Consider the following 25,536-nt stretch of genomic DNA (forward strand, 5'->3'; position numbering starts at 1 on the left):
AAGCCAAACTAGCTGTCAAACAAGCACAGGCACTTCGTATATTCACTTCCCATCTTACCTGCCAAATTAGATGTACATGTAACTCAGGAAGGGTTTCGGTGAGGTTTGTGGCATTGTCAGGGTTCTGTCTGCACTCCAGTAGTTTTCTGGTCTCAGGTTTGGCATGATGCAGAAGAAAGTTTTAGCTTGATTGAAAAACAGTTATTGGCCACTTATTCTGCCTTGCGGGAAGTAGAGCCAATAACACAAACAACAGAGGTGTTAGTAAAAACAACACTACTTATTCAAGGGTGATTGAAAGATCTATCACACATTCCTAAGACAGTGGTGGTCCAAGCCCAAACAGTGGCATGTTGGGTTGCCTCTCTGGGACAGCAAAGTCACTTGTACTCCTTGCTGTTAAAAGAAGAGCTACAAAGTATGCTGGGCCCGGTGATGTACCATAGCGATGCCCCTGAAGAGACCAATATTGCTCAGCCAGAGAGGAGTCCTGTACAAGAGGAAAAAATACCCTATCTGAGGAGATACCTGGTACACGGATGGGTCCAACAAAGGAAATTCTAGTAAATGGCAAGCAATTGTGTACCATCCCTCAACTGAGACCATCTGGTTTGAAGAAGGGGATGGACAGAGTAGCCAGTCGGCTAACCTAAGAGCAGTGTGGATGGTTATAAACCAGGTGACGGTCCATTGTACATCTGCACAGATAGCTGGGTTGTCTACCGAGGACTTACCCTTTGGATTGCACAGTAGGATGCTCAGGATTGGACTATCCATGCCCAACCAATTGGGCAGAGACATCTAGGTGGATATCTGGAATGTAGTTAGGCATGGAACAGAGAGACCTGAATGAAAGACCCAGAGACGGCAAACCCAGCAGCCTGCGTTTGTTACAAACAACTTGGGCCTCCCCACTTAGGATCCAAATTAAGGGCAGTGATATATGATTGAAACACCAAGTTGGAATGATAAATAATTTTCTGCTCCCTGCCCCTGAGAATTTAGGAACCTGGAAACCACAAGGTAAGACTGATTGAAGGAAAGTAAGTTAGGTTAAAAGTTATGTGCCTTCATGAGGTGTTGAATCAGCAGCTGCAGGTTTGACCTAACAGATGCTTTTCTACAGACTTAGACAATTAGTGCAGGCAGCGTGTCTCCTGTTTTTCCAAATAACATTGTTAGCTATCCTATCTCTGGAATGCAAGGTAGCAGGCTTGAACAGTAAAACCACAAATGAATGAAGAAGCAGTGGATTGGTGAACTGAGTTGTGGCTGATGAGATGTCCAAGAGCCATTCAAGTGTCCTCCTAATCCAAGTCCAAGAAAATAAGACTATGACCTTCATTGGAAAGACCACCAAGAGATATGTATGTGTAAAAGAGCTGAGACTTGGGGCAGGCGGGAGAATATCAGTCATTTTGGGGACTCATTGTAATAACCCAGCCTTTTCTTTGACATCTAATGCAGATTGTAAGCAGCTTGTTCTTTAAGTATGTGCCTTTCTTGCCCTCTGGTATGCAGGCTAGGTGGAAATATCCTCCCTGCATCCAGCGCGCACGCAGCGCTGATTAAACATACCTGCTTTATAACTACTCTGTGGTTATAGAGTTTGATTTCCATACGTCAAGATGGCCATGGAAATGCAAGTGGGGCCAAAATGGTGTGGACTACTTGCACCATTGGGGAGGAAGGGTAACACCACAAGTAATTGGAGCATGGCCATCAGAAATTATAATACATGGCCCAATTTTCATTGCAAAGGGGACCCTAATTATGTCTCTCTGACAGATCAGAACCCCCACTTTGGTACCTGATATAATTATTCAACTGTCAATATCAGGCCAAAGAGTATAGTATAAAAGGCTTGGAAATGCCCCTGTTCAAGCAAAAATTTTGACACAGGACAGGAATAGGGCATGTATTTTACCATGGAGGGCAGATCTTCCTCTCAGTGCCAATTAAACATCTATTCTACTCCTTAGATCCACAGCCCACCAGGATGACTGACAGAGGCAGAAGCAGCAGGAATTCTGAAGTCACTGAAGAATTACCACGACATCTTGTTCTTCAGTGACGTTTAATGACAGAGGTTTTGAACATATTTCGCAAAAGAAGATGGAAAGACATAAAACTGAAAACTATGGATTCTCTACGTCATGATGGGAAAAACTGTATTCATGTCACGACACTAGCAGTGGAATTCCTAAGTCATAGCCTGAACCAATACGTGAGCACGTGAGTGCCTGGAGCGGGGGAGAGGGGGGAGGCTAGAGTCACCCTTTTTGTCTGTCTCAGTGATGCTTCTGAGAGCGCGTGTGCAGTCTGAGTCTGTGCAGGTGTCCCTTCCCCCCATCCTTCTCCTGCAGCGCGAGAGTACGAAGGGGAGAAGGCTGCATTCCTCAGCTTGCCCCTTTCTCCAAACTGTTGCTGGGAGGGGTGAGTTAATTCCTCTGTCTTTGATATCTTTCCTATAGAGCCTATATCTCAAATAAAAGCTCTGTCATCACCGTTGTTTCCTTTACATTTTGGCGAGCCAGGCAGCCGAATATATTTAAAGGTATTCAATTATAAGCCTCCTAAAGTATTTACCATGGCATTTCTGAACAATATCATGAAGTGGTTTGGACAGAGAAATACTAGCCCTAGTAAAGTTTTGCCAGGGCACATCCTGGCACATCACATACCATGGGATTGCTTCTATCGTTGAAAAATGGGGCCCCCTGTGGGATGGAGGAAATGTCCAGGAGTCCCCAGCCCGCCTGGCTGAGTATTTCAGTAGTCTTAACAAAAATGTTAATTGCCAGGCGCAGTGTATGAATGGTGGTGGAAAAGTCAGAAATCCATCCACCACCATGATCTAGGAGACCTGCCCCTAGTGTAATTCAATTTGGACCCATCAGGGTCTGAAGGAAACAAATGTTCAATGACCTGATTAGAGCAGGAGTTCAATTTCAAAAGATCAATGGACAGCCTAATCAGGTCTTATTACAACTATGAAAACAATTACCAGACAGTCAGAGATTCCAACGCTCCCCTAAAAGGGAAGGAGTTAGAATCATAGAACGGATTCCACAAAACACATGGAATCTAGAAGATTTCATGGTCCCATTGAAAAAACGTAAACCTCCTCAGGTGGCCTGGGCAGCCACAGTCAAGCCGTCAGAGGAAAAAGACTTAGAGACTGCAGAGCTGATGACATGACAGAAGAGCCAAAATTCCCCAGGACTAGGATCTCTAGAGGGGACCGGAGACCCTACATCGAACTAACGATTCATCGGTCCCAAAAGAATGCCCAACGGGTTATGGCACGAGTAGTTACTAGTGCAGAAACAGCAATCATATATGGTGCCCCAACCAATTTTCAGGCTCTAAGGCAATGATAGGTGGGTTTGGGGGGTAGATGATCCCTGTAACCCAAATGTGGTTGAAACTGGGGGTTGGGCATCTACCACCCCAGGAGTATAAGGTGTCTATCGCCCCAATTCCAGAGTACATATTGGGGATAGACATCCTGTCAGGTCTGACTCTCCAAACCACTGTGGGAGAGTTCAGATTAAAGGAAAGATGTATTAATATCTGGGCAGTGCAGGCAATTATAAGGGGTCAACAACATGAAATAATATTAGCATTATGAAAAATTGCATCTGTATCATGACTGCAGTTATGAACAGACTATAAAGGATAACTTGACCCTGATATGCTCAATCATTGGTTCATGTTGTGAAAAGGTGAAGTATATGGGAATTGTTAGGTTATGGCCTGAACCAGTAATTGAGCACCTGGTGAAGGGGTGTAGCCAGCCCTGGGAGCACAGGTGGAAGCAATTCACCTGCGTGACCAGAAGGGGTGGACCCTGGCTCCACCCCTCCCTAAGCTCATTTAAGGGCTGGCAGCTGCAAGGGGAGTGTTTATATTTGGAGGCTGCTCTCCTTAAAGGTGTTTGGTGAGTTCTGATCATTGGGAAAGGGTAAGTGGGTTTTTTTTTTGTTATTGTCATATTGTTACTTCTACTTTTCTTAGGTGATCTGAAACTGGTTTAGAACAGTTGTCTGTTGTCACTTATCCTTGTGCATACTGTTTCTATCAGAACTCTGAAATAGTGCTGTGGTTTCCTAGGCCCTCTGTGCATGTTTCTGCAATAGAATGATAAAGCTTTCAGGTAAATGAAGGATTTTTTTTATTTATTTAATTTAGTTTGGGGTGTGTATAAATCTAACCATCAAAAAAAGTGAGGAAGTAATTTGCCTTGCAAGTATTTGAGCTTTGATTCTTCTTCTTTAAGAGCTTATATGATTACATGTGTGTGGTTTTTTTTTTTAATCTTAATGACTGCTACTAGGTGCTAATCTAGGGGTATTTGAGCAAATGGTTATGATGTATTTTGTTGTCTGCCGGGTTAAACCATAACACAACTGTGCCAAGTAATACATATTTCTGATCCAAAAATATTCTTTAGGCATGGAGGTATTGATTTGAAGCAATCCAGATGAATTTTAGAAGTTTTTGACTAGCAAGAAAATCAGTCCTGACTGACTACAGTTATTTCTTTTCCCAGTATGGAAATACTGTTTTTCTAGGAGAGTTAGGCACTTAAACAGTAACATAAATGCTTAAATTGAAGTGATGTCAATACAAGTTTATTTCAGGGATAATACACTGACTCATCTAGTTTTGTCAAACACATCTGAGATAAAGTTAGTATGAAAATGCCGAACTAGTTCTAATATATTGGTTCTTAATTCATTCTATTGTGTGACTGGGTAAATGTATTGCTCTTACAGATACTGAGCATCTAATCTACCAAGTCTTCCATTTAACTGTGAAACACTTACCTTGTTTTTCTGTATGAGATGGAAGTCTTTTCCATAAATTAGAAGTGCATGTTCAAAGCTTCTGCATTCTTCTTCTGTCCATGCTGTCATCTCTTCTAGAGAATAACAAGAATAGTAGGATAAACTTACATTGGCTGAATAAAAATTATATTGACTATTATGCATTACTAATGGACGTATGTCCAAAAGCACTCTAAAAAATAGCAGGTTAGTTATTTAGACCCATGTTCATTTCTCTACTGTACAGGTATCCTATCTGAAATATTCCTGTTTATAAAGACTCATAAAACTTTGATTTAAAGTATTTCCTTCTTGAAAACAAAGGACACTTAAAAGCTGTGATTTACTGTTACTTGAGATATTTGTCATTTAATTAAAAAAAAAAAAAGCCCCTCTAAGACTTCAAGATGTCACCAAGGTACTAATGAGATTATTTTTCTGAGGTACTTCTTTTTTGCATAGGTCACAAAGAGTAGTAGTGTTTTTTTTTAATTTTCTTAAGAGGGGGAAGCTAAGGAACAACCTCTTTGTTTTGAAAACCCACATCTTATAAAACTGAATTTTACATATAAAATCACTAAGGAAAGAAAGATGCAAATAAATGTCAAACTTATTGCACTGCTTTCTATAGTGTTTCTTCATATATGTTTTGATCAAAGTAGTTCAAAGTGTGAGTATATTAGTTTTGTCTCGAGCATTGTTGCTTTTTCTCTTGATTATGACTTTAGGCCTAAATACAAGGGTTCCTCTGAAAGTAATGCCTACTGTTTCAATATGTTGGCACATACATGGGCACAGATGTGTGTTGGTGATGTGGCAGTAGAAAGTTAAACTTTTCCACTGATATTCCTTTACATGTTGTTGCCATGTGACAAGTGGCAGCAGAGGGGTAGTCTGACAAAATAGCATCTGTCATGGAAGTGCATATGAAGCAAAGGTGTGTAATTGAATTCCTTCACGTGGAAAAAATGGCACCCGTTGACATTCCTAAATGCCTGCTGAATGTTTATGGAGACAAAACAGTAGATGTGAGCACAATGAGGTAGTGGGTGGTGTGGTTCAGCAATGGTGGCAGAGACATGAAAGATAAGCCATGTTCTGGACAGCCATGCACAACTGTCACATCACAAAATGAAGATTGACTTGATCAACTCGTCTATGTGACTCAGTAGTTTATGACCAGTGAACTGTGTACAGAGCTGAATATTGGCTTCAATGTGTTACTAACAATGGTGGCAGTATTGGAATATCACAAAGTTTGAGACAGATGGGTCCCATGAATGCTCATGAAAGAACACCATAGGCAAGTTTGTCAGGATGTATTGAACTGATATGAGGCTGGAGGTATCAATTTCTTGGGTTGCGTCATTACTAGTCTTGAGACATGGTGTCACTGCTTTGAAATGCAGTAAAAATGGCAGTCCTCCGAATAGTGACATTTGAACTGTTTCTTCTATAGGGAGTTAATGATGCAGCCCTCAGCTGGCAAAGTGATGAGCCCTGTCTTTTAAGAAAGGAAAGGGGTGATCCTTCTGGATTTCCTGGAACCCAGACAAACCATCAACTGACTGCTACCTCATAATGCTGACTAAGCTGGTGGCCTGAACTTTGAAAGTTAGGCCAGAGAAGATGACAACCTTTCTCTTGCAACATGATAACACCAGGCCCTGTACCAGTTTGAAGACCATTATGCATGTTGCCCATCTTGGATGGACTGTCCTCCCACACCCACTGTGTAGTCTAGATTTCTGACTTCCCTCTGTTTGGACTGATTAAAGATAGTCTGCGTGGGCAACATTTTGCTAGCTGTCATAACAGCTGTGAAACAGTGAGTCACCTCTGGTGCAGATTCTTACAGGCATGGCATGCAGGCTCTGTTTCACTGCTGGTGAAAATGCATAGCTAAATGGTGGTGATTACATTGAAAAATAGCCTTTTGTAGCAGAGAATTTGCTATATCAAGTAGTGTTATTGTGCTCATTGTATCTGTTGTAGGCTTGTCCTGGTTTTATCAGTATTCTGTATATGACAACGTGCAGCAAGCTCTTTGGTGCTGGATCATAGTGCTGGAGAGCTGCACTTTCTGGGTCCTGTGCTTCTAGTAGTCTCAGCTATTCTTACATGAGTTCTGGCTTTCCCAGAGGAGAATAAGCTGAGAAGAGACCGACTACAATTCCCAGAAGTTGCTAATACTTCCCATATAATTTCAAGTGATGGGGGAGAGCTTTCTGCCCTTCTGGGAAGCCAGCAGTGAGTTCCTGCCAGTAATGACTCAGACTGTCTCATTCTCTTCCCATTTTCAGTTCATTTGATTTATTATTCCTAATTATTTGGTATTATCTCTTGTTCTTTTTAACAAATTAGTTCTTTTATCTCAATCTAGTTAGTTGTCTTTTACTATTCCTCCCTATTCTACCATGGGGAGGGATGGGTGTTGCATGATCAACTCTTGGAACCACAATACTAATTAGCACTCAATGTGAGACTGTTATTTGAGACAGTACATCTGCCAGACCTGTATTATTACATAGTATATGTATCTTAAAATTTTGCAAATTACTTACAAATTGGCATGGTGCCAAATTTCAGAGTGAAGGTTTCTGATGCTGTGCCAACTTGCTGTGAATAGCTGGGGGGGAATGAACTAAACTAGGTATGAAGGGGGGTGGGGGTGTAACTGGGGTCACTAGAAAGGAGCCTGTATGTCACGTGCTAGTGCTTCTGGGAGGGAGATGTGCTAGTAAGATCCCCCAGTCTCGTGCCCTGGTGGAGGAGGAGAAGGATTCACCTTTTTCTAGGAAGAACACAAGGGTTGGTGTGAGCTTGGTGGCTACAGAAATACCTGAGCATGGTCAAGAGGGCATTAGGGTTTCTCCTACTCAAAAGGTGGCTCAGCTCAGGTGCTTTTACACTAATGCACGCAACATGGGTAACAAACAGGAGGAGCTGGAGGCTGTTGTGTGGCCGGAAAACTATGATATAGCTGCCATCACAGAAACATGGTGCAATGACTTGCACAGCTGGAGTGCTGTGATGGATGGCTATTGACTTTTCTAAAGAGATGAGCAAGACAGGAAAGGCAGTAGCGTAACCCTCTGTGTAAAGAAAGAATGTGAATGTATGGAAATTAACGATGGCAATGATAGGATTGAGAGCTTATGGGTCAGAATAAAAGTGAAGACCAATAAGACTGACTTTATCAAAAGAGTCTGCTACAGGCCACCCAACTAGGATGAAGAGGTGGATAAGAAAACTTACAGACAGTTGGGTGAAGTTTTGAGGTCTCTACCACTTGTTCTCATGGGAGACTTCAACTTCCTAGACATCTACTGGAATTATTATACAGCAGATAGGGAACAGTCCCAGAGGTTCCTAGAGTATATGGGAGATAATTTCCTGACACAGCTGGTGAAGGAGCCAACAAGGGGAAGCAAAATCCTGGCCTTGATGTTTCTTAAAAGAGAAGGTCTTGTGGGGGATGTAAAGGTTGGAGGCTGTCTAGGGCAGAGAAATCACAAAATGACAACAGATTTTTTTGATTCCTGTTGAACTATGGAGGGGACTCAGCATAACTGCCACTTTGGACTTCTGGAGGGCAGACTTTAACCTCTTCAGGACCATGGTTGAGAGGATCCCTTGGAAGATAGTTCTGGAGGTCATGAGAGCCCAGGAAGGCTGGGAATACTTTAAGGAAGATATTTTCAAGGTGTAGGAGCTGACCATTCCCAAGTCATGAAAGATGAGCCGACAGGCAATGAGGCTGGTCTGGCTGAACAGAGACCTTTGGCTGGAACTGACGAACAAAAGGAAAGTTTATGGTCTTTGGAAGAGGGAGCAAGTTACTTATGTCGATTACAAATAAGTAGTGAAGCTGTGCAGGGAGAAAATTAGAAAAGCCAAAGCTCAGCTAGAACTGAACTTGGCCACTAAGGTGAAGGACAATAAATATTTCTATAAATACACCAACAGTAAGAGGAGGACAAGGGAGAATCTCCATCCTTGTTGGATGCCAAGGGCAACACTGTGACCAAGGATCAGGATAAGGCTGAGGTACTTAATGCCTTCTTTGCCTCAGTCTTTAATAATAAGGCTAGTTACTCCATGGACACACAGTCCCTTGTGCTGGTAGGTAGGGATGGGGAACAGAATAGGCCGGGAATAATCCACGATGAGATGGTTTTGGACCTGCTCTGGAAGCTGGATGCTCACAAGTCCATGGGGCCAGATAGATTGCACCCTAGCGTGCTGAGGGAGGAGTTGGATGTGGTTGCCAAGCCACTCTTCATCTTTCAACAGTCCTGGCTAACCAGGAATGTCCCAGTGGACTGGAGACTGGTGAATGTGACACCCATCTTCTAAAAGGGCTGAAAAGATGATCCTGGTAGCTACAGACCTATCAGTCTCACCTCAGTGCTAGAGAAGGTCATGGAACAGATAATCTTGAAAGCCATCATGAACCAGTTAAAGGTCAACCACAGGATCAGGCCCGGTCAGCATGGGTTTATGAATGGTGGATCCCGTCTGACAAACCTGATTTTGTTCTATGACAAAGTGACCTGCTTAGTGGATGAAAGTAAAGCTGTCAGTGTGGTCTACCTGGACATCAGTAAGGCACTGTTCCACACAACATCCTTGTGGAGAAGCTGGCTGCCCACAGTTTGGATGGGCTTACGCTTATCTTGGTGAAACACTGGCTGGATGTCCGGGCCCAAAGAGTTGCGGTCAATGGAATTAAATCCAGTTGGCTGCCAGTCATGAGCAGTGTCCTCCAGGGCTTGGTACTGGGGCCATTTCTCATTAATATCTTTATTAATGATCTTGACGAGGGGAATGAGTGCACCCTCAGTAACTTCATAGATGACACCAAGTTGGCAGGGAGTGTTGATCTGCCTCAGAGGAGAAAGGCACTACAGAGGGACCTGAATAGATTGGATCAGTGGGCCAAGGTGTAAACTATATGAGTTTCAATACAGCTGAGTGTTGAGTCCTGCATTTTGGTCATGGCAACCCTAGAGGCTTGTGGAGGAGAGGCTGGAAAGCTGCCTGTTGGAATGGGACCTTGGTGTTCTGATGGACAGTTGGCTGAATATGAGCCAGCAGTGTGCCCAGGTGGCTGAGAAGGCCAATGGCATCCTGGCTTGGATCAGGAATGATGTGGTGAGCAGGACTAAGGAAGTAATCCTGCCCCTGTACTTGGCACTGGTGAGGCCTCACCTTGAGTCCTGTGTTCAGTTTTGGGCATCTCAATACCGAAAAAACATTGAGATGCTGGAGCAGGTCCAAAGAATGGCAACAAGGCTTGTGAAGAGCTTGGAGAATATGCCCTAGGGAGTGACTAAAGGAATATGCCCTATGAGGAGCAACTGAAGGAACTGGGTCTTTTTAGTCTGGGAAAGAGGAGGCTGAAGGGAGACCTTAATGCTCTTTTCAAATACCTGAAAGGTGATTGTAGGGAGGCAGGGGTTGGTCTCTTCTTACAGGTGACAGGACGAGGGGAAATGACCTCAAGTTGCACCAGGGGAGGTTTAGGTTGGATATCAGAAAACAATTATTTACAGAAAGGGTTGTTAAGCACTTGTCATGGTTTTGTGATTTTTTTTTTTGTTGGTATTCCACATCATAACATCATGTATAGCAGTGGGAGGTGAAGAGTTAATATTCTGGTTCTGTGGACTGCCTTTTTTGGGCATTTTGGTTCTTGAAGGGATGGAGGAGTGGCATTCCCCAGAGGTCTTCGTGCCCAGAGGAAGAAAGGTGGAGCTCCTAGCAGGACACTGGACTCTCTCAGTTTTGTGGTGGAGAAGTACGTGGTTTCCTCTGCGGTCTGCAGCATTAAGACCTTGGCTTTGGACACTCTCTCACTTTGTTTGATATTTTTTTTGTTGGATTTAGTAAATTAACATTCCTCCTCAGCTTGTTCCTGTTTTTTTTTTTTTTGAGCCATCTACTATGTCTTTACCTTCCCCCCCCCCCCCCCCACTCCTGAGGCACCCACCTGGGAGTACTCTGCCTCATTAAGTCACAGGGCTTGGCCAGAACATGGTAAATGGTTAACACTTCTTTTTTTTTTTTCTCTGTTGTTGTTGTTGTGTATTTTTCCTCTTTGGGCCTGTGCCCCCTCTCAAGGACACAGATCTAGAGATAACTCTGACATTTATTGGTGGAGAATGCAGGCAGACTGAACCACATCTGAATTTTTTTTTTTACTTGTAGTCAGGGAGTTGCAGAGTGCTGTAGCTAGTTTTGGCCTGCATAGATTAAATTATAGGCTGGGTGGTCTTTATGATTCTAGACATGGTACCGAGGTTTTGTTGTTTTTTTTTCCATCTTCCTTTCCTAGCAACTGCCAGCTATGAATCTCTACTTCATTTTAAGAGCATTGTATAGAAGATTAAGGATCATTATGTTTCTTATTAGGTTCATCATGTTCAGTGTTGGAGTTGCATATATGTATAACCAATTAAGGGCACTGATGAAGATACCTGCCTGGTACATATACTTCCCAGAGGGAGTGGCTAATTTAACAGATAGTACGATGTTTGACTGGTTTCCAGGTTCTCTTTTCAGTTCCTTATGCATGCTTGGAATGCCGGCTCAGGAATCATGTTATCGGTTTCTCTGAATGTATTCTTTGCAATGACAATTTGCACTAGGTAGAGTAAGCTTTTCCCAAAACCAGAGAATGCTGAGTAGCAGGGAATATGGAGAGGTTTAGGAAAGAGCTTTAGAAGCACGGAGACCCCTGATGTCATGGGATTTCACTTCTGATCACCTGTGGGATCCCGAGCAACTAAGCCAGTATCTGAGTCAGGGATGGTGCAACTTAGGAAGGTCTGAGGAGGAACGGCTTATTTGGGACTTGGCTCCTGCTTACCAAGCTCTGTATAGTACTATTCTGGAGAGAGTGAGTTTCCAAACTGAGATCTGACCCAAAGGGGGAAACCGCCAAGTCAAACCTGATCGATTACAGGAAGCACCAGTATCGATGTCAGTTGCCCGTGTGGAGGGACAGGAAAGGAAACGTGTGTCCTTGCGTCTAGAATGGAAAGAAGAAGCGGAGGATGTAGAGGAAGATCGAGGTGAGGGGCACTCCCCCAAAACCACCATCATCGAGAAAGGCAACTGAGAAAACTAAGAGACAGAGAGAGGAGAGGGAGGAGGAAGTCGCTGTTACCACTACTCATCAACCCCTTGAAGATGACTGAAATCCATGGCTCAAGAAAGGACTTCATACGACATGCAAAGGAAACTATTGTCATCTGGTTGCTTTGGTGTTGGAACAACTCCTTGTGGAGCTGCATATGTGAGCATGGAGAGGACATGAAGTGGCATGACAAACCCACTCCTGCACTATGAGCATGGGTGAGAGAATTACAAATAAGATCAATGACCACTGAAATTGCTCCAATTACTGCAGGTAAACAATAGAGGGAGGGGGCCCTGCCCTCAGTGGGGGGGGGGGGGGGGGGGGGGGATAACAGTGTTATTTCATGGCCTGGCACATCAGGAATATAAAGCACTAGCAAATACAGGTGTACAGAGCACTCTAATGCCCTTGAGTCGTGAAGGGGTGTAATTAATTTATATTTCTGAAGTGATGAGGTTCTCAGGAATTGTCTGTGTTGGAGGCAGAAATAAGCTTCACTGGTAAAGACTGGAAAAAAATTCCTATTGTGACTGTCCTGGGGGCTCCAAGTACATTCGGTATAGATAATCTCAGAAGGAGGCATTTAAAGGATCTCGAGGGGTACTGATAGGCTTTTGGAAGAGCTGCTGTACATACAGACAACATTAAGCAGCTGTCTGTTTTGCCTGGCCCGTCAGAAGATCTGTCGTGGGGCTGCTACGAGTAAAAGAGCAGTAGGTACCAATTCCTAGAAAAACAGTGCACAGATGGCATTACCGCACCAACAGGGATTCCTTGCTCCCCATTCATAAGTTGATTTGTCAACTAGAGAGTCAGGGAGTGATCAGCAAAACTCACCTGCCATTTAATAGTCCCATATGGCCAGTCTGTAAAGCCAGTGGAGAATGGAGGCTGACAGTAGACTACCGTGGCCTGAATGAAGTCACACCCCTACTGAGTGCTGCTGTGCTGGATATGTTAGAACTCCATTATGAACTGGAGTCAAAAGCAGCCAAGTGGTATGCCACCACTGACGTTGCCAATGCATTCTTTTCTGTTCCTTTGGCCACAGAATGTAGGTGACAGTTGGCTTTCTCCTGGAGGAGTGTTCAGTACACCTGGAACCATTTGCCCCAGGGGTGGAAACACAGCCCAACCATTATCCATGGTGTAGTGGAATTGCAAGGACACAGCCTAAACCAATGGGTGAGCTATGTGAGTGTGTGGGTGCCTGGAGTTGGGGGGGGAGGGGGGGCCTGGAGCCATCCCTTCTGTCTCCTCAGTACTTCCTGTGCAATCTGAGTCTGCGTGGATCCCCCCCTTTTCCTTGCCCTTCTCTCCAGCAGCGTGACAGTACGAGTGGGGGAGGGTCACATTCCTCAGCTCGTCCCTTTCTCCAAACTGTTCCTGGGAGGGGTGAGTTAATTCCTTTCTGATATCTTTTTGTATAGTGCCTATTTCTCAAATAAAGGCTCTGTCATTGCCTTTGCTTGTTCTACACTTTAGTGAGCCAGGCAGCCAAATACGTTTAAAGTTAGCCAATTACAGTACTCCTAAAATAATTACCATGGCTTTTTTGAAGAATATCATGGGATGGTTTGGACGGGTGATATGTTAAGGAGTCCCCAGCCCACCTGGCTGAGTATTTCAATAGTCTTAATACAAATGTACTCACTACTTGAGAACAAAGGTTAGCAGCCTCCACAGTGGCATGGCCACTGCTGATGGCCTTAAATCAGCTAAACATAAATTAAGTGGCTCTCACTGATGACAATCAACTATTGCATGACTGTGTTGAAGAACTGGAAAGACAGGTTGCATTTCTGATGACCTAATCCTATCATTCCCCTACAAAAAATCTGCTATATCTCCCTAGAAATTACCGGGGACCCTGTACAAGAGAATCCATGTGAACTGGACTCTGTAAATGAAAGTACTAAGAAGTCAGATCTTGAGGCTCCACTAGAGCTGGATCCCTTTGAGATCCGACCAGTTGTTGTTGGTTTTTTTTGAGTTACAACAACAACAACAAAAAAACTGCAGGATAGGCCAGCGGGGCTGCCCCCTGACCAGTGGCCCCCTGCCCAGAGCATGCTACATGTAACAGCTTGCCCATACACGGCAGCTGAATTAATAGGTCTTGTACAGTGGTTTAGACAAAAACCAAGAGAGTGTGCCAGCGCAGTTGCTCCAATAATATGACATGGGGGCAGAATGCATTGTGGTGAATGGACCAGGGATTTCAAAACTGATATCCATTACCACTCACCCTGCCTTCAGGCAGAGACTCTTACGCAGCTGTCCAACATAATGAAGAAAATCATTCATTGGTTACATGGTTAATGGCTGCATGCTGTGCAACATGGACAAATAAGAGTGATATACCATTAAATACCGGCCTATGGTCCTCTATGGAGGACTTGCAGAACTACATTCAAGAATTAGGCATGAAGGAGGCAATCTATGAGGAGGCTTTTGGGAGCCCAGGCCTGATGAAATTTTCAGCAGGAATGAGGGACCTCATCCTGCAGCAAGCTCCACCACAACAGTATGGTACTTTGGTATCCGTACTGAATCCCCTAGTGGCCTCAGAGGCCATAATACAACAGGCCGCCCAGTTGGTGGCAGATCTGGGGGAGACAGAGAACCTAAGGGCCAGGCACAATGTCCAAATGGTGGTGAAAAAGTCGGACATCTATCCACCACCATGACCTAGGAGATGTGCCCCTAAGGTAACTCAATCTGGACCCATCAGGGTCTCAAGGAACAAATGTTCAATGACGGGAGTTCAATTTCAAAAACACTGATGGACAGCCAAATTAGGTCTTATTACAACTAAGGAAAGAGTTACCAAACAGTCAGAGATTCCAACGCTCCCCTTAAAGGGAAGGAGTTAGACTCATAGAATGGATTCCCCAAAACATGTGGAATCTAGAAGACTTCATAGTCCCATCGAAAAAGCGTAAACCTCCTCAGGAGGCCTGGGCAGCCACAGTCAAGACATCAGAGGAAAAAGTCTTCAGAGCTGATGGCGTGACAAAAGAGCCAAAATTCCTCAGGACTGGGGTCTCTTGAGGAGACCGGAGACCCTATGTTGAACTAATGATTCATTGGTCCCAAAAGAATGCACAGTGGGTTATGGTGCTAGTAGTTACTGGTTCAGAAACCTCAATCATATTTGGTAACCCAAACCAATTTTCAGGCTCTAAGGCAATGATAGGTGGGTTTGGGGGGTAGGTGATCCCTGTAACCCAAATGTGGTTGAAACTGGGGGTTGGGCATCTACCACCCCGGGAGTACAAGGTGTCTATTGCCCCAATTCCAGAGTACGTATTGGGGATAGACATCCTGTCAGGTCTGACTCTCCAAACCACTGTGGGAGAGTTCAGATTAAGGGAAAGATGTATCAGTATCTGGGTGGTGCAGGCTATCATAAGGGGTCATGCAAAAATTGAACCTATTTTTTTGTCACAACTGTGCTACATCACAAATACCAGGCAGTATAGACTTCCGGCTGGGAAGAAGAAATTACCAAGACTGTGCAGGAGCTGGAGAGAGTAGGGATCATTAGACCTGCACACAGGCCATACATCTCCCCCATATAACCAGTCAGGAAGTCAGATGGTATGTGGTGAATGACAGTAGACTTCAGAGAACTAAATAAAGTCACGCTGCCGATCCTTGCTGCTGTACCCAACGTCACCTCCCTCATGGATACTTTAAGTAGAGAAATAGGAAGATACCACTGCGTTCTGCATCTAGCAAATGCATTTTTCAGCATTCCGATTTCTAAGGTGTCTCAAGACCAGTTCGCATTCACATGGGAGGGCAGGCAGTGGACTTTTCAAGTTCTACCTCAGGGGTATGTGCATTCACCTACTTTTTGTCATAATTTGGTGGCACGTGACTTGGCAAATTGGAACAAACCATCTACAGTCAAAATGCACCACTACATCTGTTGTAGTAGGCATCTTGTGGGGGCATGGGATGTACGGGACAGGCCTCTCCCTAAGCATAGAGAGACAGTGCTATCGTGCTGACCTTGATGCAGAGAAAACAGGAGAAGAAGGACGAGAAAAGAATGTGGAAACGGCCAAATAAGGCACAATGTTATCTGGTGTGAACCAATCTGGGTGGGTCATGACAGCACGGTTGTTTAGGTAAAAATATATATAAGCTGTGTTTGGTAGTGATTAAATGCCATTTTGCTGCTCATCATATTGGTGTGTGTCTGCAGTCATTTGGCCCTGATCAGGCTATTGGTCAGTGAGCGCAGGGGCCTAACACAGGTGGCTAATATCATTGTTGCAGAAAGCAACATACATCAATGATTTGATGTTAACGTCTGACTCAATTGAGGCATTAGGAAAGGCGGTACCACCATTAATTACTTATTTACAAGAAAAAAGGATGGGCTATAAACCCACAAAAAGTACAAGGACCAGGGCTATCAGTTAAATTCCTGGGTGTTGTCTGGTCAGGTAAGACTAGGGTGTTACCCAGTGCAATCATAGATAAGATCCAAGCGTTCCCTGTTCCCATGAAACCGAAGCAGTTGCAGGAGTTTTTGGGTATGTTAGGATGCTGGCGATCCTTTATTCCCCACTTAGCGCAACTGCTAAAACCTTTATATCGATTAACAAAAAAAGGCCAAGTATGGGACTGGGGTAGAACAGAACAAGAAGCCTTCCAGCAAGCAAAAATAGCTGTTAAACAGGCCCAGGCGCTAGGTATATTTGATCCAACCCTTCCAGCTGAACCAGATGCGCATGCAACCCAAGAAGGGTTTGGCTGGGGGCTGTGGCCGCGCCAGAGTTCCGTTCAAATCCTGATTGAGTTCTGGTCACAGACTTGGCATGGAGCAGAAGAGAGATACAGCATGGTTGAAAAGCAGTTATTGGCTACCTATTCTGCATTGCAGGCAGTAGAACCAATAACTCGGTCTGCAGAGGTTATTGTTAAAACAACTTTGCCGATAACTTTGGGGTGGGTAAAAGACCTAACCTACATTCCTAAGACTGGGGTGGCCCAATCACAAACAGTAGCATGCTGGGTCGCCTATCTTAGTCAAAGAAGCCGCCTGTAATCATCTCCACTGAAGGAAGAACTGCAAAAGATACTTGGGCCAGTAACATATCACAGTGAGACATCTGAGGAAATACTGGTTTCTTGTCCAGACAAGAGTCCTGTACAGGAGGGGAAATACCCTATTCCAGAAGATGCCTCGTACACAGATGGATCCAGCAGAGGGAACCCAAGTAGGTGGCGAGCTGTCACATACGATCTGTCAATTGAAATGATATGGTTTGAAGAAGGGGATGGACAAAGTAGCCAGTGGGCTGAGCTACGAGCTGTGTGGATTGTGATAACTCAAGAGCCGGGTGACAGCACACTGAACATCTGCACAGATAGTTAGGCAGTCTACCGAGGTCTCATGCTCTGGATAGCGCAGTGGGCCACTCAGGATTGGACGATCCATGCCCGACCTATCTGGGGCAAAGATATGTGGGTTGATATATGGAATGTGGTTAGGCACAGAATTGTACGAGCATACCTCGTCTCTGGACATCAACCCTTGCAGTCACCAGACAATGATGAAGCTGACACACTGGCTTGAATCCGATGGTTGGGAAGTACATCAGCAGAAGACATAGCCCACTGGCTGCATCGGCAATTACAACAGGCAGGACAGAAAACCATGTGGGCAGCAGCTAAAGCATGGGGGTTGCCCAGACAGTTACCAGATATTGTCCAGGCATGTCAGGACTGTGACGCTTGCTCACGAATGAGACCAAGACCTCTGCCAGAAACTACAGCCCATCTCACTGGAGGACACAACCCATTACAGTGATGGCAGATGGATTATATAGGTCCCTTTCCTCGATCTGAGGGGGCCAGATATGCCCTAACTTGCGTTGATACAGCGAGTGGATTGATGCAGGCCTATCCTGTAGCAAAGGCAAACCAAGCCTATGCCATCAAAGCTCTAACTAGATTGATGGCATCATACGGGACTCTTGAGGTCATTGAGAGTGATCAAGGTACACATTTCACAGGTGCAATTGTGCAGAAGTGGGCTGAAGACTACAACATCGAATGGCGGTTTCACCTGCCTTAAAATCCAATGGGAGAAGGCCTAATAGAAAGATATTGCTGCAGAGACCAGTTTCAGGGCAGGTAAGACTGCACTGGATAAGGGACCTAAAGCAAAAAGGCTGACCAAAAAGCTCTTTTTAGGGCTTTTTTGAAGCCAGCAAAAGCACTGTGCCGGTGCCGGGAGGATAGCAGCTTGTGGGTGGGCTGCTGAGCCAGCAGGGGTGGAGCTGGCACTGCCCACTCTTATCTCTTGAGCTTGACCGTGACCCTTTGCTGTGTGGCTAAAAGCAGCCCTCGGGAGGGTGCCCACATAACATGGTAGGTGAGAAAAGGGTGCTACTGTCCACGGACAGCAGGAAAGGAAGCCAGCGTGTGAGCACAGCCCACACTGCCCATACAATACTGCAGCAGCAGGTGTGGGTGGTGTGTCTTGTGGCAGGACACGTGAGTGTTTTTTGTCTTTGCTCAGGAGACCAGCTCTTCTACAGACAGACCCTGAGACTACAGGTTCAAACATGGTCTTTACCAGACAGAGGGCTTGCCCCAAGAACACTCACGTGTTGAAGAGTGAGAACAGTACTCTGCCGTTATAGAGAGAAGGGCCTCACAGCAAGAAAAGGGAAAGAAGCTTCACAAAGTAGAAATAAGAGGCAAATAGAGATAGTTTAGGTAGAGAGTGTTAGAAAACAAGGGATTCCAAGCACTTTCACAGACACTAGGTCTGGAATAACAATGAGAATGAAGGCCATAAAGATAAGGACTGGAGAGCAGCTCGAAAACATTTGGCAGGGAGGTGATTAGATGTCTACAGGGCAAGCTGAAGCCGGTTCAGGGGATGCCCCCCCTTCTTGGTCAGAAGTTTTCAGCGAGGAAGACTACGAGCCTTCATCATCATGACCTACTACGCACACGCAAGGGAGGGAGGTACTGCATGCGAATGAAGACTCGGGAATGTAATGAATATGTATCCGAATTCCTGTCAACTATTGATTATATATTAGTTTGACCTATATATATAGCACGTTTTCTGCTGACGGTGTGCAAGTTAGGTGGAGCGATCTCCCTTGCACCAGGGTGTACGCACGTCACCAATAAACACATACCTGCTCTATATCCTTACTGGCTATAGGGTCTGATTTCCGCACGTCAATTTGGCACCCCAGGTGGGACCCGCTCTGTTTGGCTGCAGGACCGGCTGAGAGAGGGGACACCTTTGGCACGCCCCAAGATTTCTTGGAGGACTCCCTTCCTCACCCGATCACTGCGGGGACAGACAAGGACTATCCATAGGCAGACCAGGTATGTGCATGGAAAAGGGGGAACCCGTAAGGCGTGAGGAGACGTCCTACGCAGGGTATGAAGGAGCGTGCCTGCTCCCCCCCCCCCTCAAGGTACGTGAGCTCACAGGTTAGGTTGCTGTCTGGGGTAGGAAGACTCCTTGGGGAGTTCCTACGAAGGGGATCTGTAAGTCGTACGCGAGGAAAGAGCAACAGCTCTCCCTTAGATTGTTACCTGATTGGTAACAGCGGGGACTTTGTCAAATGATAACGTGGATTCTCCTGGAGATAGTAGTGGGAGTTACAGGTTGTATTATTGTTATCACCATCTGCTGAGTGTTTGGTACCGTGTATCTAGTCATTTCAGGACAAGCTGACTTTTGGAAAAATCTTAAAGCTTGCAGCTGATCGACTAATGTTATTAGTGTTATTAAGATTCCAGCTAAAGGACATCGTCAGCACTGTGTATTATGTATAAACCATGGTTGTTGTTCTAAATGTCAGAGTGAGTGTGGTGTGAGTGAGACACGTTCCATTCAGAGAGTGTCAGCCTGTTTATGTAGTACTGTGTTCAGATTGGGGGGAAGTGTGTAAAGGAAGGTGGACAGGCTTCTGTGAGATCTGTTTCCAAGTGTTTATAATGGAACAATATCACTATACGGTGTTAAGGGCTGTTTGTGGAAACTTTGAGGAAATTAGGAATCAATGAGTATTTTGTAAACATCATGGGAGGCTCCCAGGGGAAGGAAATTCCCAAACGAACCCCTTTGGGATGCACATTGGCACATTGGTGGGATATTGCAGGGGAACCTGGAGGCACCCTGAGTAAGAAAACTTTAATCGAGTATTGCAATCAATGGTGGTTAGTATATAAATTAGAAGATGATGAGAAGTGGCATTAGAATGGGGCCCTAAACTATAGTACCTTCTTACAGTTACTGTTATTCTTAAGGAGGGAAGGTAAATGAAATAACATAAACAGTTTTTATAATTGAGTGCTCTAATCACGAGACTAAGTACTGGGTGTTTGTGGAAATTAAAGAACTGTATTGTTTGATTTGTAGGTTCTGAAGGGAATGGGACAAACGGTTTTGATGGTATAAGTGTAATTGCTAATGGTAAACAGAAGCATGATTGAGGGTATGTGGAAGTGTAACTGAGGGTATGAATAGTGGACAAAGGAAAAAGGGTTAAAGAGAAAGTGAGTTTATCTGCACTGGCATGAGAGCAAACCCCCCCCCCCCCCCCCCCCCCCCGCACAGTTCCCCTGCGAGCAGAACTCTCAGAGAGAGAGTGCCGGAGTCAGAGACTGCTGTTGTAAACAGCGTTACCTCTGCAAAGGGGGGGAGGTGGAGAGGATGGGGCACTGGCAGTGAAAATAGCCTTCATCTGCAGAGATCTAGGAAACCCAAAATTCCAGTGTTAGCACTGGAAGCCTCTGGAGAGGAGGAGGTGAAACTGAAATGTAGTGTTAGTAGTTTATGTAAAGATGAGAGTTTGGAAAGTGAAAAGTTTGCGAAGGACGCAGGCTGAGGAAGGCAAAGATGAGCGAGATGTAACAGGGATGTAGAACCAAAGAGAGGTGAGCAATATGAAGAAAAAAAACTGATTGAGGAACAGAGATAGTAAGGAAATTGGGAATAACAACAGCTGTTGCTGTTATGGTGCTAGAGTAGAGCAGTAGGACCCACAGGTCCCCTCAGAAAGAGGTGGGGGGGGGCCTGGAAGAGACCATGGAGGGTTCCACCCCTGCTGGACTGAAAGCAGTGTGCGAACTGCAGGGAAATGAGACATCGGTGGAGAAATCCAACCATCTCTGATTGCAAAAGCTGAATGATGGGAACCTGGGAAGTTTACCCTAGCAAATCCACTGGTTAAATTGCAGCTAGGAGAGCAGGATAAAGAGGTTTATTTTCTGGTGGGCACGGGTGCCTCTTACCACCCATAGATGATTTTGCAACAGTAGTAGGAGCTACTGCCCAACAAGAAAAAGCTTACCTTTTGGGATCAATTAAATATAGGCTGAGAAAATAAGTAGGAATACATAAATTCTTGTACATGCCAGGTTCTCCAAAACCGTTACTCTGGCAAGACTTATTAGAACAAATGGATGCAGAGATTAAATTCAATAAAACTGGAGCTAAGGGTCAAACAATATTAACTGATGGAAAATTGTAAGTCTGGCTTTAATACAAACTGGGAAAAACAATGTTGTACCCCCAGAAGTTACAGAAATCTTAAATAAAGTATGCTTAGGAGTGTGGGTATCAGAGATGCCTGGTAGAGCCAAAATGCAGCCCTACGTTAAAAGCAAGAGCTAGAGCTAGCCCAGTCAGGGTAAAGCAGTGCCCTTTGAGGATATGCAACTGTAGAAGGATAAAAGAAAAAATAGATAACTTTTGGATTTCGGATTACTAATTGAATGTGAATCCAAATACAATACTCCAATCTTGCCGATGAAAATTGGATAGCAAGTGCTATAGTTTAGTACAAGATTTGAGGGCAAGTAATAGAATTGTTGAATGTATACACTCTGTGATGGCAAATCCATACACTTTATTAACTAATTTAGGGAATGAGTAGGTGGAGTTTGCCTTCTGGATTTGAAGGATGCCTTTTCTGCCTAGTTTGGCCAAAGGAAGCCTAGGGTTATTTGCCATTGAATAGGAAAACCCCTATATGGGACAAAAAGACTCAGTTCACCTGGACAGTGTTACCCAGGGTTGTGAGAACAGCCCAATGGTTTTTGAGAACTGGTCAACTTGTGAGCCTGAGATTTGGGTTCCTCCATCCCACGGTGGAACTTTACTGCAGCATGTAGATGCCGTGGAAACAAAAGAGGACTGTGTGCAATGGACTGTGAGTTTGCTGAATTTCTTGGTTTAAATGATTATCAAGTTTCTCAACAGAAGGCACAAATAACTCAACGGCAAGTGACCTATCTGGGATAGGAGATTGCAGCTGGACTTTGAACCTTAAGGACTTCCAGGAAAGAAGCCATCTGCCAAACCCCTGAGCCACAAAGTGCCAAGGAACTCCGTACATTCTCAGGAATGACAGGAGGGTGGCAACTGTGGATACATGGCTACAGACTGTTTGTAAAGCCCCTTTATGACGTGAGTAAGAGATGGCCAGAGTGGTTGAGGGCGGTGGCTGCACTAGTGCTCAGTATTCAAGAACCCAGTAAATTTACACTAGGCCAAAGAATAACAGTTTTAATATCTCATACAGTGTCTACTGTATTAGAGGTAAAAGGGGGGCATTGGCTCTCACCCCCAGAGGTTCCTGAAATACCAGGCCATCCTGGTAGAGCAGGATGATGCAGAAATAATTGTTACTAATATTGTCAACCCAGCATCTTTCCTTAGCGGAACTCCTGGAGAACCAGTATTTCATGACTGCTTGGAAACAACTGAAGCTACAGACTGCTGCCAGTCGGACCTGAAAAACGAATCCTTAGAAGATGCAGAAGACACCTGTTCTACTGATAGAAGCAGTTTTGTGAGACAAGGAAACTGTAAGGCAGGATATGCAGTAACTGCTACTGACAAGGTAATCAAAGCACAACCATTAACTGTGGGGACTTTCTCTCAGAAGGCTGAAATAACTGCCTTGACAGGAGCCTGAAATATATGAACAGATGATAATTGTGTATTTGGGATGCTACACGCTCATAGTACCATCTGAAAAGAGAAAGGAATGTTCACACACAAGGAAAAACAGCATGATGTAAATCTACCAAAGAGCGTGGCTATTATATATTGTAAAGGACATCAGAAAGGTAACACTGTACAGGAAACTGGAGATAAGATGGTAGATCAGGTGGCAGAACAAGCAGTGAAAGGAGGCTTTAATTCCAGACAGTAAACTTAAAATTTCTGAACCTGAGTCAAAACCTGTAAAATATTCTAAAGAGGCTAGGAATCTAATTAATGATTTAGAAGGAAAGAGAGCAGGCTGACAGATGGACACATTGTTTTCCCTTTTGATATTCTATGGAAATTGGTTTTAAAGAGGATAAGAAAATGTATTGGGCAAATGGACATTACAAAGTACGATCCTAGTACCAGGAACAGGGTACAAGTGGGCCTATTGGGAAAGGGAACCTTCCAGGACAACAATGACAAACTGATTTCTCGAAACTCCCAAGAAAAGGGGGGCATCGCTGTATGTTGGTACTAACTGATACCTTTTTGGGATGGCCAGAGGTATTTCCCTGTAGGACTAATAAGGCTCGGGAAGTAACAAAAATGCTATTACATGAAGTAATTCCAAGGTTTGGGGTTCCTGTAGCAATCTCATCAGATCGAAACCCTCATTTTTGCCAAGGTGGTCCAACAAATAAGCACGTTATTGGGAATTGACTGGCAATTGCACACACCTTATAGACCGCAGTCAAGCGGACAGGTGGAAAAATGAATCACCTGATCAAATTACAGATAGTAAAACTTGGCCAAGAGGCTGGGATTCCCTGGCCTTTGGCACTGCCTTTGGCACTTCTGAGAATTCAGACTAAACCCTGAACCAGGGAAGGATTAAGCCCATATGAGATTCTTTATGGGCGACCTTATACTGTACAAAAGGAAATCTCTATGCAGGTGGGGGATGAGGAGTTAGTGTATGGTCAGCTTGGTGAAGCAATTAAAGAAAATTGAACAAATAGTATTCGGTGCCAGGGCACAAGGCCTAGATGGTCCAGTGCATGATGTATTGCCAGGCGACTATGTTTATGTTAAATCTCTCTCAGATTTACCTCTGGAACCAAAGTGGGAAGGATCCTACCAAGTTCTCCTGACCACCCATACCACTGCCAAGGTAGAGGGACTTACACCGTGGATACATCATACCTGCCTGAAGAAAGCACCAGGACCACAGTGGACAGCAGAAGAGAGCGGACCACTGAAAATCAGGATCCAAAAGCATGTATAAGAGTTTGATAATGGTATGATTGGAGCAGTAGTCACAGCTTGGCAAGAGAATAGCTACTTAAAAATAACTGGGAAAATTGATCAGGCTCTCAACAAATCCTGTTGGATATGCACTGCCCTCCCTAGAGGGGAGGGAAAGGTGCCTGTTTATGGGATAGTGGCACTAAATTGGACCATTCCAGATTGGGTAGAGCATGGAAAGTGTAAGTTTGGGATAGAAGACAAGCCACAAAAGGGACCTAAGTTTGATTTACTAGTTATTAACTCTACTAGATCTATCTCTGTAGACAGAAAAACTGATGGTAAAGGTGAGGTGGGGGTTGGATGACGGAACTTGACAGGCATAGGGTGTAGTTGGGAATATGGAAATTCTGGGGCAGTATCAGGGATCAGTGAAGCTGGAAGGTGGAACCAAGGTGAGGGGTGTGATCCTAGGATTGATAAGGAGTCACATTGGGTCTCAGATAAGAACTACTCGGAACTGTAGAGATGGGAGCATCAGTGTCCTGCCACAAGACACACCACCCACACCTGCTGCTGCAGTATTGTATGGGCAGTGTGGACTGTGCTCACATGCTGGCTTCCTTTCCTGCTGTCCATGGACAGTAGCACCCTTTTCTCACCTACCACGTTATGTGGGCACCCCCCCGAAGGCTGCTTTTAGCCACACAGCAAAGGTTCAAGGTCAAGCTCTAGAGATAAGAGTGGGCAGTGCCAGCTCCACCCCTGCTGGCTCAGCAGCCCACTCACAAGCTGCTAGCCTCCCGGCACTGGCACAGTGCTTTTGCTGACTGTTTGGATGTGATGCTTAGGGACAGTTAGGGTAGTATGGTTAGGTTGCAGTTGTACTTGATTATCTTTAAGGTCTTTTCCAACCTGAGAAATTCTATGATTCTAAATGAGACTTTTCTGCCTTATAATACAGCTTGTTAAGGGGTTACATTGCATCATGTTCCATTCTGGTACTTGTAACGTACTGTGTACATAGGTGGAAACACCTGGTGCCTGTACACAGTGTGGTATGATTTGAGCACTGAAAATTATGTTGCAGAGGGAGTTAATAATTTTACAAAATATATGACTTTTAAAGAGGCTTTCATTTTCTACCTTAAATCCTTTACATTTCTGTAATGTTCAACCAATGATCACGTCGTTAATATCCTTGAATGTATTTATTATCATTTTACTCTGAATTGGTATTTACAGTACCTGGAGAAAACCTTCCACAAAGCTGGAAAATCATAGAATCAGAGAATCACAAGGTTGGAAAGGACCTA

The 25,536-nt window shown here is 44.5% G+C and overlaps 1 protein-coding gene across 7 annotated transcripts in view; it reads right to left on the minus strand.

Annotated features, from left to right (window-relative positions):
* LOC426615 (mesoderm induction early response protein 3-like) overlaps positions 1–25,536 on the minus strand; it is a 152,043-nt gene that overhangs the window by 66,517 nt on the left and 59,990 nt on the right. For 5 of the 7 annotated variants that reach the window (XM_015300438.3, XM_040655239.2, XM_015300440.3 and 2 more), the window contains one exon: positions 4,833–4,927. In XM_015300438.3, the coding sequence (XP_015155924.2) occupies positions 4,833–4,927 (95 nt within the window). The remainder of the gene's footprint in view (positions 1–4,832; positions 4,928–25,536) is intronic. The other 2 variants (XM_015300439.3, XM_040655237.2) reach the window with 1 other exon arrangement.

Source organism: Gallus gallus, chromosome W (genome assembly GCF_016699485.2).
Source record: "Gallus gallus isolate bGalGal1 chromosome W, bGalGal1.mat.broiler.GRCg7b, whole genome shotgun sequence".
Classification (NCBI taxonomy): Eukaryota; Metazoa; Chordata; class Aves; order Galliformes; family Phasianidae; genus Gallus; species Gallus gallus.